The following is a 15,126-nucleotide window of genomic DNA, read 5'->3' on the forward strand; positions in this document are numbered from 1 at the left end:
ATAATGCGTGATTGCCCCACTGTACCAAAGTGGAATTCCAAGGGATTTCACTCTTGAATGGAAGAAATTCCAATACACTTGGGCTTGGATTTGGAATATTTTTAAAATAACTTGCTAAGAAAGTCTTATTTAAAACAGATATTTTATTTATTTATTTTGGTACTGGAGATGGAACCCAGGGGCGTTTGAGCACTGAGCCACATCCTCAGCCCTTTTTATTTTTTTATTTTGAGACAGGGTCTTCCTAAGTTGCTTAGGACCTCGCTAAGTTGATGAGGCTGAGCTTGAACTTGCAATCCTTCTGGCTCAGCCTCCCAAATCACTGGAATTACAGGCGTGGGCCACCACAACCAGCCTAGCCTTAATTTTTTAAAAGAGGTATGAAAGATCTTAGGTCTTCACTGTCCCCATCCCCTTTTAAATTTTAACTGAGAAGAAACAAAGGCCCAGGGAATTGTAGGTGATTTGACACAGGACCCAGTGGAACATCCCATTTGGGGACCTGGCTCTCCTGACAACGTGGCTGGAGCTCTATATGGTTTAAGGTGGGGTTTTTGTTGTTTGTTTTTGTTCTTGTTTTGTTTTATTCAAAGTTAATAGGCATACACATACCCAGCTCCTGCTCTCCTCCCACTGCATCCTGCTCTCAGGACCCAACTAGTGTTGTATTGTTGTTTGGGGGTATTTTATTTGTTTGCTTGCTTTTAATGGACAAATAAAATAACTTTTAGAAGGATTTAGCTACTAATCTCTCAGCAGCATTAAAATATATATCCCAAAACATCAAAACAGCAACAAATAATGTTTCCATCTCCACAATATAATGGACTTTTTCCTTAAGCTAATGTTCTTTCCTCCTACTCAGGATATTAGCAATTTAAGATCACACCACTAGAGTTTTATCCTGAAATATTCACAACTTCATTTAAGCATTTTCGAGAGATGCCTTAAATTCCTTATTTAAAAAAAAAAAGCATATAGAAAAATGGATAAGTTAACAGTTTAATCAATTGATTTACTGACAAGTTAATGAGATATACACGTACCCTTAGCTATAGTGGTACTTTTATTTTTTTCCTTCTTAAATCATCTAGCCTCATCTTAAGAGAGAGAGAGAGAATATTTTAATATTTTAATATTTATTTTTTAGTTTTTGGCGGACACAACATCTCTATTTTATTTTATGTGGTGCCCCACGCATGCCAGGCAAGCACACTACCCCTTGAGCCACATCCCCAGCCCTAGTCTCATCTTTTTTTTTTTTTTTAAAAAGGAAAATCTATATTTACAGAGACAGTCATTACAGTGTATTTTAGGATCATTTAAAATTGTGAGTAGCCAGACGGTCTTGGAGACTAGTTAAGGAGATTCATCAAGTGCACCTGATATAAAAGCACTAAGAATGGCCTTACCAAGTCTGGGGAGCTCTGTGGGAAACGACTGAACATTCAAAGGCAAAGTGTGGATGTAAGGCCAGCCCTGTCTTTACCGTCCTCTAAAAAGGACATCTGGGATGGAAAAGGATTGGAAACCACCACAGTCGGACAGCCAACTCTCATTTTCCTTTTGGCTGTTTATATAATCACTTGTAAAAATTGTTTATAAAAGGATTATTATTACAGTGTAGTACTGGATGGGGAAGATTTTTTCAGTAGGAGAGTTGTTCAGCTATCGCAGTCCTCCTTGAAACTGTTCAAACTAGAAACCTGGCAAAGGGCTTTTGGAGAGGAAAATGAGGGCTTGGGTATTACTGTCGGCATCTGTCAAAGAATAGTGAAAATATCACTGGAAATTCCAAGTGGAAACTGCAGCTCAGACCAAATCAGGCCTCTTGGTACCACAGTGAACTATCTGACACAGACTGGCTCATTTGAAACGTGTCCCTCTATTGGGATAGGGAAGCAAGTGTGATAAAAATCTATGTTCCTGAGAATGTGGGGGAACTGTGCTCCACTTTTGCTCCTAAACATGTGATAATATCAGTGAAAACTATAAATACACATGCTCTTTGACCCAGCAATGCTAGTTACAGGAATTTTTTAATGAAACCTATACTTGTACTTGTGTAAAATAACATATACTTTATTTATAATGGTGAGAGTTTGAAAACAACCCAACTGCTCACCAGTAGGGCATCACTTAGAAAAGTGTGGAACATCTTACAACTCTTTAAAAGAAAAATCAGGAATCCCTTATGGCTGGAGTCACCAAATTTTCCTATAAAGAGCAAATAATAAATATTCCTGGCTTTGCATGGGCCATAAGGTCTCAGTAGCAATTACTCAACCCAGCTTTCACATAAAAGCAACCACAGATGATACTGAACAAATGCACATGGCTGTGTCACAGTAAAACATTATTTCAAAGACCATCAGGGCTAGGAATGTAGCTCAGTGGTGGGATCCTTGTCTGGCATGCATGAGGCCCTAAAAATATGTATCTAGGTGGAAGGCTATATTTGATCCTTGGACTGCAGTTTGCTGAGAAATGATCTCCAATATATATTATGTCAAATACTCCAGGTGCTGATTACTGTCTAATACTACCATTATGTAAAACCTGGAGAGGGTGGAGTGTGTATATGTGTGTGCATGGAATATTTCTGACATAATGAAGCTGATAACATCACTGTGTCCAGTAGAAGAATTGGGAGGCTGGGAGATAGGACGAGAAAGAGAACTTTGAAAAGCTACGTTTTCTTTCGTGTCTTTTGAATTCCAATCTATGCAGTATATTAACTATTCAAAAAAGTAGTAAATCAAGACCATTCTCTGCAGACTCTTGTGGCTTCCAATCCTTTCTAGCTTTATTTTGTTTTAATGTTAACTTATCATCCTACGATCCTCCTCGTGGATGTGTAGAGATTACACAGGTCATCCCCAGAGTGGTGGCTGTCATTCCGGCCATGTTTTATATACCACACTTCCTCCACCTGTCCTTCTCTCAGAAGCACCACTTTTCGCAGCCTCCAAGTTTCAGAAGTTAAGGGCAGAAATTACAAAATGGTTTCCAGGCTCCCAGGCTCCCCACAGTTCCAGTACTGGACTATCAGGGAGGTCAAATGCATGAGAGAATGATCGTTAGGAGGAGGGGATGGAGAGGAGGGAGAGAGAGAAAATATGAGAATGCTTTCTAGAGTGCAAGAAACTCTTTCCTCTTCCACAGGAAATCCAGTGACGACTCTTGGGTGAGCAACGGCACCTATTTGGAACTTAGAAAAGATCTTGGTTTTTCCAAACTGGACCATCCTGTCTTGTGGTAAAAAAAAAAGTAAAGAAAATGAAAGATTTGTGAGGGTACTTCTCCTGTGTTTGCTCCTAGAAGCAGCACAAACTGTGTCTATCTATTTAAAAGATATTATCTAGAATGATCACTTGTGCTTAGCTTAGCATTGTAAGTATTTAAGTACATATTTTCTTCTGTGGGTTTCTTTACAATTTCAAATGTTACCATGATTGTTTATATGAATACAGAACACCTCAATATTTCCTTTTATATATAAACTATTTAATAAAAATGAAAGAATTGAATGTTAATGTGTGGGTTTAAAAAAAAAAGAAGCTTTAACACTACTTTTCCAAAGGTTAGGGAAAATTCAAATTAAATTTATGCCTTATAAAATTATGTTGGAGAAAAATAAATCAAACTCTCCCAGGTGCATTAAGAAATAAGAACACCCAGGGTTACTCACCCATGTGTAAGCTACCCAAGTTTAATTTGGTAGCTAAGATATTTTTTTGCCTCAGACAGCTCTTGAATTGCTCAGATGAGCAATTCTGCTGGTGCTGGACTCTGAAGAATATTTTCACTTGCATTTTAGTGGTTAAGAGGATGGTATAAGATTAGTGGACTGTATGTTTTTACATAAGATGGATCTGGCACCTTCTTGAAGGGGAAGTATTTGAGTTTGTCCTTCCCTTTAGTTTTATTGCCTTATATACAGAATTATACCCTCTTGCTCAGAGAAATTGTCCTTAATTCGAGAAATCCCCATTAATTTAAAGTCCTAATGACATCCCAGAGAGGTAGCAGGAATTTTTTCCTTAGTGAGAAAGCTCAGTCCTTAATGAATTAAAAAGTGATCTCCTGCTTCCCATCCGACTCCTTTGTGGCCTCCTGTTTGACCACAGGTCTATGGAGTATGGAATGTCCCTGTTTAGTAAAAAACATACAGTGCAATGCACACCTGAGTTTGACTTTCTAAAAGTTTAGCGAGATAACGATTGTTTTAAATAACTCAACATATTTTTCTTAAATACTATCTGGTATTTTCTACCTCTTAATAAGCATTGTATTTTAGATCTTGTATAGCAAGTTTGACCATCTGCCTTATAGATAAATGTAGAAAGTCGATGTTGTTCTCCTTTTGTTTTGTCTTCCGAAAAAGCTTTAAGTGTCTTACCCCTTTCCCAACTTTCTTCTCATTTGTATCACTCTATGAGTTCTGCAGCAGTCTTGGATAATAGATTGTATCTACTGATTCCTTGAAGTGTGTTATTTCATATTACAATAATATAATTTGTGCAGTGGTTGAATTGTGTTGTCAGAACAATTCTAACTTCTGTGCAGTTTACATTAAAACCAAAGTCTAATTGTGAAGCCTTTTACTCGGATGATCATAACAATCCTATGAAATATGTCAAATGTCATGATATGCTAAAGAGATTTCTCCAGAAAACATCTTTAGATATATAAAGAATTTCAGAACATGTAGAATGATTAGAGTGAAGAGTAAAATAAATAACAGGAAAAGTATGCATGATTTTCTAATGTCACATCAAATAGCCAATTGGACAGCATCGTCTTTTCAAAATGGAGAGTTATATAAAATGGATCAGTAGCCTTTTGGAGTCTGCAAGTGACTGGCATTTTAAAACAACTCATTAAATATTGGATTCATTTATTCCATTTTATGGAGATGTTAAAATGAACACAGTGTGAATATCATTTCCATTTCTAAACAGCTGAATGACACCATCCAATTCTTTGGTATGTCCTTTGTTCTTTTTCTTTTCGAGTATTTATCCAAATTCTGCTCACAGACAGGAGGAAACAGGCTGTAGATTTAAGAGTCCTCAGGGGAAAAACAAATCTAGTTTTCACAATGTGAGGATAAATGTAGAATTTTAGTAACACTGGCTGTTAAATAGGCCTGCTCCACAGGCTGAATCAAAAACAAAACAAAACAAAACAAAAAAACTCAACAAACACAGAATGTACAGCCTGAATGAATGTAGCTTTGTCACGCAGAATTTGGAAATTTTTAATTGTTCCAATATTGTTATTTCAAATGATTGTGTGCTTTATTTTGGAATCGCAAGGACAAGTGAACCAAACATCACCTCTGTAGTCATCTTATTTGAATTGGGAGTAGAATGAACAAAATATGGTACTGATCAATATGCAAATTTTAAAAATCTACTAGTCAGTAGCAGGATCTTTATAAAAAAAGACTTTCCTGAGATTTAAACAGCTTGTGATGCATCCTCATATTCAAATCTAAAAACTTCCTTGGAAGGGGAGGGTGGCATCTTTTTTCTTCTGTTCCTTCTCTCAGAAGCACCTTTCCACCAAATTTGTACGTCTAGGACTCTTACATTTTTAAGATGAATAAACAGAAACATGGCATTGTTTGGGAAGAACTGAGGTAGAATTAATGTCCTGGACTCTGAATCTCTCAATTAAATAATACCCACCTGTACCATTTGAAGTACGTTTTAACCTCAATTTTATTTATAAAATCTCACCACCTCAAATTTATGGTAAATTACACACATATTCTTGGAAATGGGACCTTGTGCAAGCAACCATCCTGCGCCTCACTGTAGCTCCTCCCTGCAGCTAAGTGGGTTCTGGAACTAACTGAACAGGTGGGAGTTTGCTTTAGGACATCTGTGCAGTTACCTACCCAACATCCTTTCTGGTCTTCATGGGTTTCCTTGGAGACTCCAGGAGAAAAAAATACAAACTGATTTTTTTTTTAATGTTGACTTCATTTGGGATACTGCTGTTCTCATATAATGCTTTAATTGCTTCCAATAAATCACTTACCTGGGCCTCAAGCACATTTCTTCATCTGAAGTTTCCAGATTGATGAGTGACCTTGTTCTATGGGTTAAACCTAAAAGAAAAATAATAAAGTGTTCACCAGGCACTTGGACCCTCATTCAGGCCTACCATATATCCTACCAGTTATATTATGGCCTCTAGCTGTTGTAGAATTCCTCAGACCTTTTAGTCTTGAGTAGGAGCAATAAGAAGTTGTTCATATGATCTTAGGAATACATTAGTTGCATTAGTTACAATGTTTTGGCATAATTTATTTGAATGTCTTTAATTTTTATATTAACATCAGCATAAATCTATTTTTGCTAGCAGATGACAGCTATTTTCCTTCTTCATTGTATTAATCTGTCACTCAGTGTTAGTCTTTCTGTGTAGGAAATCTGCATCATCTAAGCATCTGCAAATTGTGACAGTCTAAAATGAAAAACAGTTGTGGAGACTTTGGTTTTGGGGAATGCAATGATCAGAAGTGGCTTATTTATTTTCTTAATGATGATTTTTATCTTCCACTGATAGCCTCAGAGGACAATTTTTTTTAACGTGGATATTTGTAAATCTTCCATTTAACCATTTGTAAAATTATGTTCTGTCTAAATACCACCTTCCTATTCCCCTGACTCCCCAAAAAGCTCAATAAATTTGTTTACCCTCCTCATGTAGCTAGTTGACTGAATAAATAACATGAAAAAAATACCACCTTTGTCTCTGTTTTTCTGGGTTATAGGCATTTGTGGTTGATGGAAAGAGACAGAGCAAGACCCTGGCCTAGGCTTTTTCCAGAAGAAACACAACAGCTTACCCAAAGCAATGGGGGTTGGAGATCAGAACATCCTGGGACACAAACTCAGAAACCACAGAATTGCCAGAGTCTTGGTCCTAACATTTCTCATAATATCACAAAAATAGATCTTGAGACACCTGGAGCCCTAGGCAGGTCACCTTCAGTGCCAAAGAACCCCATCTGTTTACCTTACTGTGCCATGGAAATATTGTTTTCTGTGTGTGTCCTAAATGAAACAGGGAAATTCTGACTACTTACACCGGTTTAATGGCCTTTACCAATGACTAACTCATCTTATTCCAATCCCCAAAATTGTGTTCTTTGCAATGTAGGAATACCCTTAGCACCCTTACTAAAGTTCCATTGGATTCTGTTAGTATATGATGTTATATATGTGCCAGATTGCAGAGTAACACACATAAGTCACATCTCTTCATCCTGAGACATCTAAAGGGGCATCAAGTGCAATCCATAAATCTCAAATGGAGAGAGAGAGAGAGAGAAAGAAAGCAAGCTATAAAAGATGTTTTGTGAACTGAAGTTAGTGAAATTTGCATTGAATTTTCTATAGTTTGGATCTTGGATGTCCACAAAGGCCATGTGGTCATCAGCCTGTGGTACTGTTAGGAATTATGAAACCTAAGAGGTGGGGTCTAGCAAAAAGAAAGTTAGGACAATGGGGGCATGTCCTTGAAGGAGTAGTGGAACCTTAGCTCCTTCCTCCTCCTTTTTGCTTCCCAGATAGGATGAGGTGAGCCACGTTCCCCATCATGAACTTCTGCCTTGCCACAAGCCCCAAAGCAATGGAGTGAGCTGATTATGAACCAAATCCTCTGAAACCATAAGCCTCAATAAATCTTTCATTTTTATAAGCTGTTCGTCTCAGCTATTTTGTCACAGCAATGAAAAACTGATTATCCTAGAAAATTGGTACTAAGAAGTGGGATTATTGCTGTGGCTATACCTGACCATGTGATTCAGAAGTCTGTGGAATTGGTTTGTTGGGGGAGTTTGAAAAATTTGGAGAAGCAGGATAGAGAATGCTGTCAGCAGAGCTTAATGGGTAATTCTGGTGAGGATTCAGAAGACCAGAATGCTGATAAGAATGCAGACTTTAAACGTTAATGGGGTTTCAGATAGGAATGAGGACCTAGTTGGGAATTAGACTCTTTACAGTGTGGCAAAGAACTTGTATGCATTTTGCCCATGACCCGAGATTTGTGTGAAGCTGAGTTAAAAGGATGGACTAGTTAATCTGGCAGAGAAAATGTAAAGGCAGCACACCATGCAGGTGATGGTATGGATATGACTAGCTACTTTTATAGTGAGAATCAGCAGCAAAAAGCAGAGTGGAAAGATTTTTTAAAACTCCAGATTAGTCAAAAAAAAGGAGCACATTTAAAGTTGCAACCAAGGAGGGTACAGTTGCTAAAGAGATTAACACCTTTAGAAAGGTTGCACCAGGACAACAGGAAAGATGCCTTGAGGGCATCTTGGGAATCAGCAAGACTGCACCCATCAGAGGCTTAAAGACTTGTTTAAGAAGAAAGCCCAAGATGCCTTGCTGACATAAAATTGAGTAGGAAACTATTTCCCCAGGATTTATTTTTTTCTCATATTTAACCACCCAGGCACTCCAAAGCCACTGCAGCTATGGTTCAGGTGGACCTGACTACTTCTCAAGCCTGTGGCAAACTATGGCATTGTCCAGCATGTGATGCTGGTTTTGCAGCCATGCATACTGTAAGAGTTGTGGAGTCATGGAAGCTTCTACCAACATTTCAAAGAAAAGCCTGGGAGGCCAGACAATGTGTGGAAGGGTCAGAGTTCCTTCAGGTAGCCCCTGAGAGGGCGATGCATGAAGCTATGACAGTAAAGCTGAAACCACAGTGAAGACCCCAGGAAGTCAGAGATGCCAAGAATGTGGGATGCCTGCCAAGAGAAGCTAAAGATGGTGTTCAGAACTAGCCCAAGAGAAACGCATGTGGGCTGCAGTTGGTAATGTCATAGGGGTGGCTTGTCCAAGTTCTTTGGGGCTCATATCATACCTTCATGAACTGCAGATGCTGGGCATGGGGATACAGAATTTAATTTTTACCCTATGGGTTTTGGTCTGCTTTGATCCAGTTTCTCCTTCTGTGTTCCTGTTCTTCCTTTTTGGAGTAGGAACGTTTAAATTGTGTCACTGTATCTTGGAAATATGTAACTTATTTTTTGATTTTTTTTCAGGGACTCATAGCTAAGAGTTTGCCTGAGTCTCAGAGGAGACTTTGGACTTAGACTTTTTTTTAACATTTTTTTTAATATTTATTTTTTAGTTTTAGGTGGACACAATATCTTTATTTTTATGTGGTGCTAAGGATCCAACCCAGTGCCTCATGCATGCTAAGTGAGCACTCTACCACTGAGCCGCATCCCCAGCCCCTGGACTTGAACTTTTAAATAATGCTGAATGGCTAAGACTTTGGGGACTCTTGGAAATGAATTGAATGCATTTCATATTCAGAGATGGACATGAGCCTTTGGGTACCAAAGGTGGAATACCATAAGTTGGATCTTAAATGTCCTCCAAAAGCCATGAATTGTAAGATTGGTTGCCAGCCTGAGGCACTATTGGAAGTACCTTTAAGGGATGGGACCTAAAGGAAGGAAATTATGTATTAGGGATATGCCCTTGAAAGACTTATTGGGACCCCAACACTTTATTCTTTCCCTTTGCTTCCAAGTCAACTTGAGGGGAGCAGCTTTGCTTCGCCAAATACTCCCTGCCATGATGTTCTGCCTTGTTACAGGTCCAAAAGCCACAGAGTGAGCTGGCCATAGACTGAAACCTCTGAAACTGTGAGTCTAAATAAATCCTTCCTCCTTATAAGTTCTCTATCTCTGGTATTTTGTCAAAGCAATGGAAAGGTGATATAATCATGAAATTATTGCCAATTTTATTAGAACATTTCCTATTGAATTAAATCTGCCATTAAAGGAGAACAATTTTCTAGCATTATTCAAAATAATGTTATGAGCACTAAATGAAAAAAAAAATTGGGGAGGGGGGTGCATACCATGGGTTGAACTGTGTTCAATTCCCTGAAGACACTTAACCACTGAACCACATCCCCAGCCCTTTTTTTTTTTTTTTAATAATTTTATAAAGACAGGGTCTTGCTAAATTGCTTAGGGCCTCACTAAGTTGCTGAGGCTGGCTTTCAATTCACGATCCTCCTGACTTAGCCTCCTGTGCCACTGGGATTACAGGCACTACAGTGCCTGGGTAATGAAGTCTCAAAAAGGCAGCCTCAGAACATTTCAGTATGTTACTATTAAAGCATCCTAAGATGGTGACTTTGAAGAGGCAATAAAATTTGCAAATACAAGTTTCAAGGCATTAATTTAGAAATTTAATTATATTTCTACTGATACCAATAAAATACTAGCATTCACATAGTTAATGTCATCAGTCATCAACAAATCAGAACATCACTCTCTCCCTAGCTCACACCGGTTAAGAATTTCTTATTGTAGACTTAAGTGTTGGAGATTCCCTGAAGAAAACAGCATCCATTTCAGATGGTTCAAGAGACTTAAGGCATTATGTGTAGGATCTCATGAACAGGTGTCAGGTACTGAGAGATTAGCAACTGTGAGATGTTGTTACTGCCTCAGCAGTATCTGGAGCTCCTAAAGAAGAGACAGCCATCAGGAGTTGGCCTTTTGGAGGAACCATGCCACTTTGGCCAGAAAATGGAAAGCAGGTATAAGGAAGACCTATCCCCTGTCTCCTCTAGTCTCCACTTTCCTAGCAGTGCCCCCTAGTGGCTGAACCCAAGTCAGCACAGGAATTCCCAGGGTGCATCCCTTTCAGCTCAGTCCCTAGGGCTAGGAAGAGAGAAGCAAACAAGAAAAAGCACCCAGACCTTATAATCACCAAAACCCGAGCTTTCAGAAAAATTTCCCACAAGCATAAGAACATTGAAGAGGATAGAATTTGTTAAATGACTTTGGCTCCCATTTTTTTTTTTATCAAAGGTGACTTATGACTAACCATGCCTCTTAAAAATTCTTTGGTTCTCCATAATATCATTATCATTATAATGTTTTTTGTTTTGTTTTGTTTTGTTTTTGGTACTGGGTATTGAACCCAGGAGCACTTTACCACTGAGCCACATCCCCAGTCCTTTTTATTTTTAGTTTTGAGACAGGGTCTCACTAAGTGGCTGAGGGTCTCACTAAGTTGCAAAGCTGGCTTTGAACTTGATCCTCCTGCCTAAGCTTCCCAAGTCTCTGGGATTACAGGTGTGTCGCACTGTGCCCAGCTACTGTGAGCTAAGAGCAGGTTCTCTTTTTAACTTCCATAATTTAAACTAACATCAAACTGGGAAAGGTACACAAATGTAAGCAATGATTCTCAACTTACGTTAATCAAACTGGGAAAGGTACACAAATGTAAGCAATGAGTCTCAACTTACGTTAATTCACACTCAAAATTCCCCACAAAAATTCCCCCAGGTAGTTCAGACCCAGCCATCTCCACACAGTCTGTTGATCAGCAGTTGATCACCATGTAGTTGGAACCCCACCCTCTAATTTCGTGATTATCCTAGGACAAGTGTCTCTCTAGAGACCCTTGTAGGCAGAGAGCACCCAGCAGCTTCTCTGATGAGTCTTTTAAAACATTTATTGAACCAGGAATGGTCCTAGACCCAGACAGGAAGAGGTGACAAGGTCTTGAATAACCTGGTGACTAGAATGAAAGGAGTGATGGGCCTCACAGGGAACAGAGTGGAGAGGACTTGGCAGCCAGGCAAGGAGGTCGGGGAGTCACAGATGACTCAGGGTTCCTCTCCATGCTAATTAAGGCACCACACTGCTTCCCAACTCACGTCACAATGTAATTTTTGATATGTCACAATATCTGGTGTTTCCTCAGCCTTGGAAGCATGAGACAAAGGGTGAGGAACAGAGGTGGGCAGCACTTAGGTGGTCAAGGGACCAGGGGAAGCCAAAGAAATTATGCCCAAGAACCTCATGTCTTCCGTCTCTGCCATCAGATTGCCATGACTTTCAATGTCCCCCCACCTCCCATACCCATCCAAACACAATCTTAGGGAGGAAAAATGGAGCAACCTAAGAGATAGATCCTCTGTCCAAAAGTAACAGAATAGACTGCTTAAATAACAGATTAGACTACTATTTTTTATTTTTATTTTTTGGTACCAGGTATTGAACCCAGGGTGCTTAACCACTGAGTCATATCCCCAGATTTTTTTTTTTTTGAGGGGGGATAGGTTCTAAATTGCTTAGGCTGGCCTCAAACTTGTGATTCTCCTGCCTGAGCCTCCCAAGTTGCTTGGATTATGGGCATATACCACCGTGCCCAGCTTAGATTATATTTTTTAAACAAAACTTTTATTGATGCAAAACATACACAAATTTTTACCATTGTAACTTTTCTTTTTAGGTACTGGGTCTTGAATCAGGGCCTTGTACATGTTAGGCAAGCTGTCTACCATTGATCTACACATCCCTAGCCCCATTTTACCCATTTTTAAGTACATAGTTCAGTGGCATTGAATCCATCTGCCAAACTTTGTTTTTAATCATTCTATACAGAAACTCCATACCCACTGTGTTAAACAAAATTAGGCCTTAAGTTAATTTTTTCTTGCTAACAAATAAGTAACAGGCTCATAAGGACTAGATTAATTATTGACAAGATGACAATTAAATTTTTTTCACTTCTGTTATAGTGTGAGCTACAGTTTTGCAATTACATTTTGAAAGCCTACAATAGCCCCATTTAGGCAATCCTCATTTATCAAAAGCTTTCATCAGACCAGAAGTTAAGCAACTTGACCAAACTCTCCACAACTCATTCACATCAGTGGGGATGAGCTTATGTCTGTCTTGTTTCCAAATCTAGTTCATTGGGCTATGAAATGCAAGTGGTGTGATGCCAACATTTTTTTCTCTTCAAGAACAAGCACTTGTTCTTTAATCTTAGTTCCAAAGGTTTCCTTAGGTCTTTGAAGTAGACATAGACCTGAGGAAATCTAATTTGCCTCAACAGCCAATGGAAAGGATACAATTAAAGTTCTCTGTATGCTATCACTCTGTAATCTTAAGAACAAGTAGAAATGTCTTTGGTCAATCAGTAGACATTTATGAGCACCAAATTTGTCACAGACACAATCTCTGGAACTTACCTACATACTGCAGAATCTGCCTTAAAGTAGTATTTTTATTTTTTAATCTTCAAAGTGGGAAATTATATGCTCATCTAGAAGAATTGCTTTGCATATGTACAGCAAAGGACTATGGAGTTGAAGAATTGTTGGAGACAGAACACTAGAAGGAATGAGCTAGAAAGATAGGAAGTGGTAGTCCAAAACTGGGATAGTTACAATTTTTAAACAAAGTGGGCTATGGGATAAATAAATCTTGAAAAGCTGTGTGTGTGTGTGTGTGTGTGTGTGTGTGTGTGTGTGTGTGTGTATGTGTGTTTTGCTGGGGATTGAACCCAGGACCTTGTGTATGCCAGGCAGGCACTCTGCCAACTGAGCTATATCCCTAGTCCAAAAAATCTTTATGTTTAAGGAAAAGATGTGATCACTATTTAATCAGTATTTCTACAATATTTTCTGTGTCAGGTACTATGCTAAAAAAAAAAAAAAAACACTATTTTAGTCAGCTTTCTTGCTGTTGCAACTAAAAGACCAAATAAGAATAATTTTAAAGGAGGAAAAGTTTTTTGGAAGGCCCACGGTTTCAGAGGACTCAGTCCATAGCTTCATTCTTTGGGGCTCAAGGTAAGGCAGAACATTATGGCAGAAGAGTGTAGCAGAGGGAAGCAACTCACATGTTGATCAGAAGCAGACAGAGAGACTCCACTCACCAGATAAAAAATATACACCCCACAGGTGTACCCTCCAATGCCCACCTCCTTCAGCCCACCCTACCTGCCTTCAGTTACCACTCAATTAATCCCTAAGGGGATTAATTCACTGATTGGGTTAAGGTTCTCATAACCCAATCATTGCTCCTAAACATTTTTGCATTGTCTCACACATAAGCTTTTGAGGGACACATCACATCCAAACTCTAACAAGCACTTTACACAGGATGTAGTGACACTGCAACTCAAGGTACAGCATTCTGTCCCAGGCACCTGCAAGCTCTCTTTGGGAAAGGCCCAAGAGTAAAATCTCAGGCTCTGGGACCACCTGCTCTCTATTATTCTGAGCTCCGCTGTTGTAACCTGAAAGTGGCCAGAAACAAGGACATCAATGTGTGTTTGTGTTCCAATAAAGGTTTATTTACAAAAAAAAAAAAAAAAAAGATGTGGCAGGCGCGACTTGGACTGCAGACTACAGACTGCAGTTTGCTGACACCTAACTGACCTTAAAATGTGGTCTGCAGTACCCATGGATAAGTGTGCAGAAATCTTTTCTCTTGAGGTTTCCAGAAAGTACTTTCTAAAGTTTAACCAAAGGAAGGAAGGGTCAACTACTGTTAGGATCCAAGAATCACATACTGTTAACAATGTGAGTCTTGGGAGGGCAAGTGCCTTGGCCAACTTCATCTAGAATGATAGCTTCCCTCCTTCACAGAGAACACATAACAGCAATTTGGGCAGCCCTCCATGCCTGACCTCTGCTGACCTTGACATCCTGCTTGGAATTCCTGGGGAATTCCAAACCCAGTATATCCAAGGAAATCATCTTCTTCCCTGCATAGTTCACTCCTCTGTTCTCTGTCTCAAAAGCTCACACACACACACACACACACACACAAACGGATGTAATTTTAGACCCCTGCCTATCTCTCAACTTCATTGAAACTAAGCCCTGCCCCACCTCCCTGTGAAGCTCCTCTCACACCCCACAGCCACACAGCTAGCTGTCCTCCTCAGTTCCTACCTGGTAGAATGGAACCTCTCTCTGAGTCCCAGCTCCATCCCATCTGAACACTAAGCTGCCACCAGAGAGTTTTCTAAAATCTGGTCATAATTAATCTGCTTATCATCCTTCTTTGCTCAAAACAGCTCAGCATGACTTATATGTCACATAGCAGTCTCAAGCTCAGCCCTTGGGCAAAAAGATCAGATTTGAATTCTGGCTCTGCAGTTTTCAACTGGAGCAGATCCCTGAGGGTGGTTATGAGGGTCACTGATGTTGCTGCCGTATGTATATGGAGCTCTGGCTCCCTGTGGGGCACTGTTCTAAGGCTCCATGACTGTCCCTATGTCACACAGGAAGACTGAGACCTGCGTTACGTCACTTGTT

At 39.4% G+C, this 15,126-nt stretch overlaps 1 protein-coding gene across 5 annotated transcripts in view; it reads left to right on the top strand.

The window, feature by feature from the left end:
* Osbpl3 (oxysterol binding protein like 3) overlaps positions 1–6,759 on the top strand; it is a 180,241-nt gene extending 173,482 nt beyond the window's left edge. For all 5 annotated transcript variants that reach the window (XM_078039955.1, XM_078039954.1, XM_078039956.1 and 2 more), the window contains one exon: positions 3,166–6,759. In XM_078039955.1, the coding sequence (XP_077896081.1) occupies positions 3,166–3,262 (97 nt within the window). In that variant the 3' untranslated portion in view covers positions 3,263–6,759. The remainder of the gene's footprint in view (positions 1–3,165) is intronic.
* The last annotated feature ends 8,367 nt before the right edge of the window (positions 6,760–15,126 follow it).

Source organism: Ictidomys tridecemlineatus, chromosome 2 (assembly GCF_052094955.1).
Source record: "Ictidomys tridecemlineatus isolate mIctTri1 chromosome 2, mIctTri1.hap1, whole genome shotgun sequence".
Lineage (NCBI taxonomy): Eukaryota > Metazoa > Chordata > Mammalia > Rodentia > Sciuridae > Ictidomys > Ictidomys tridecemlineatus.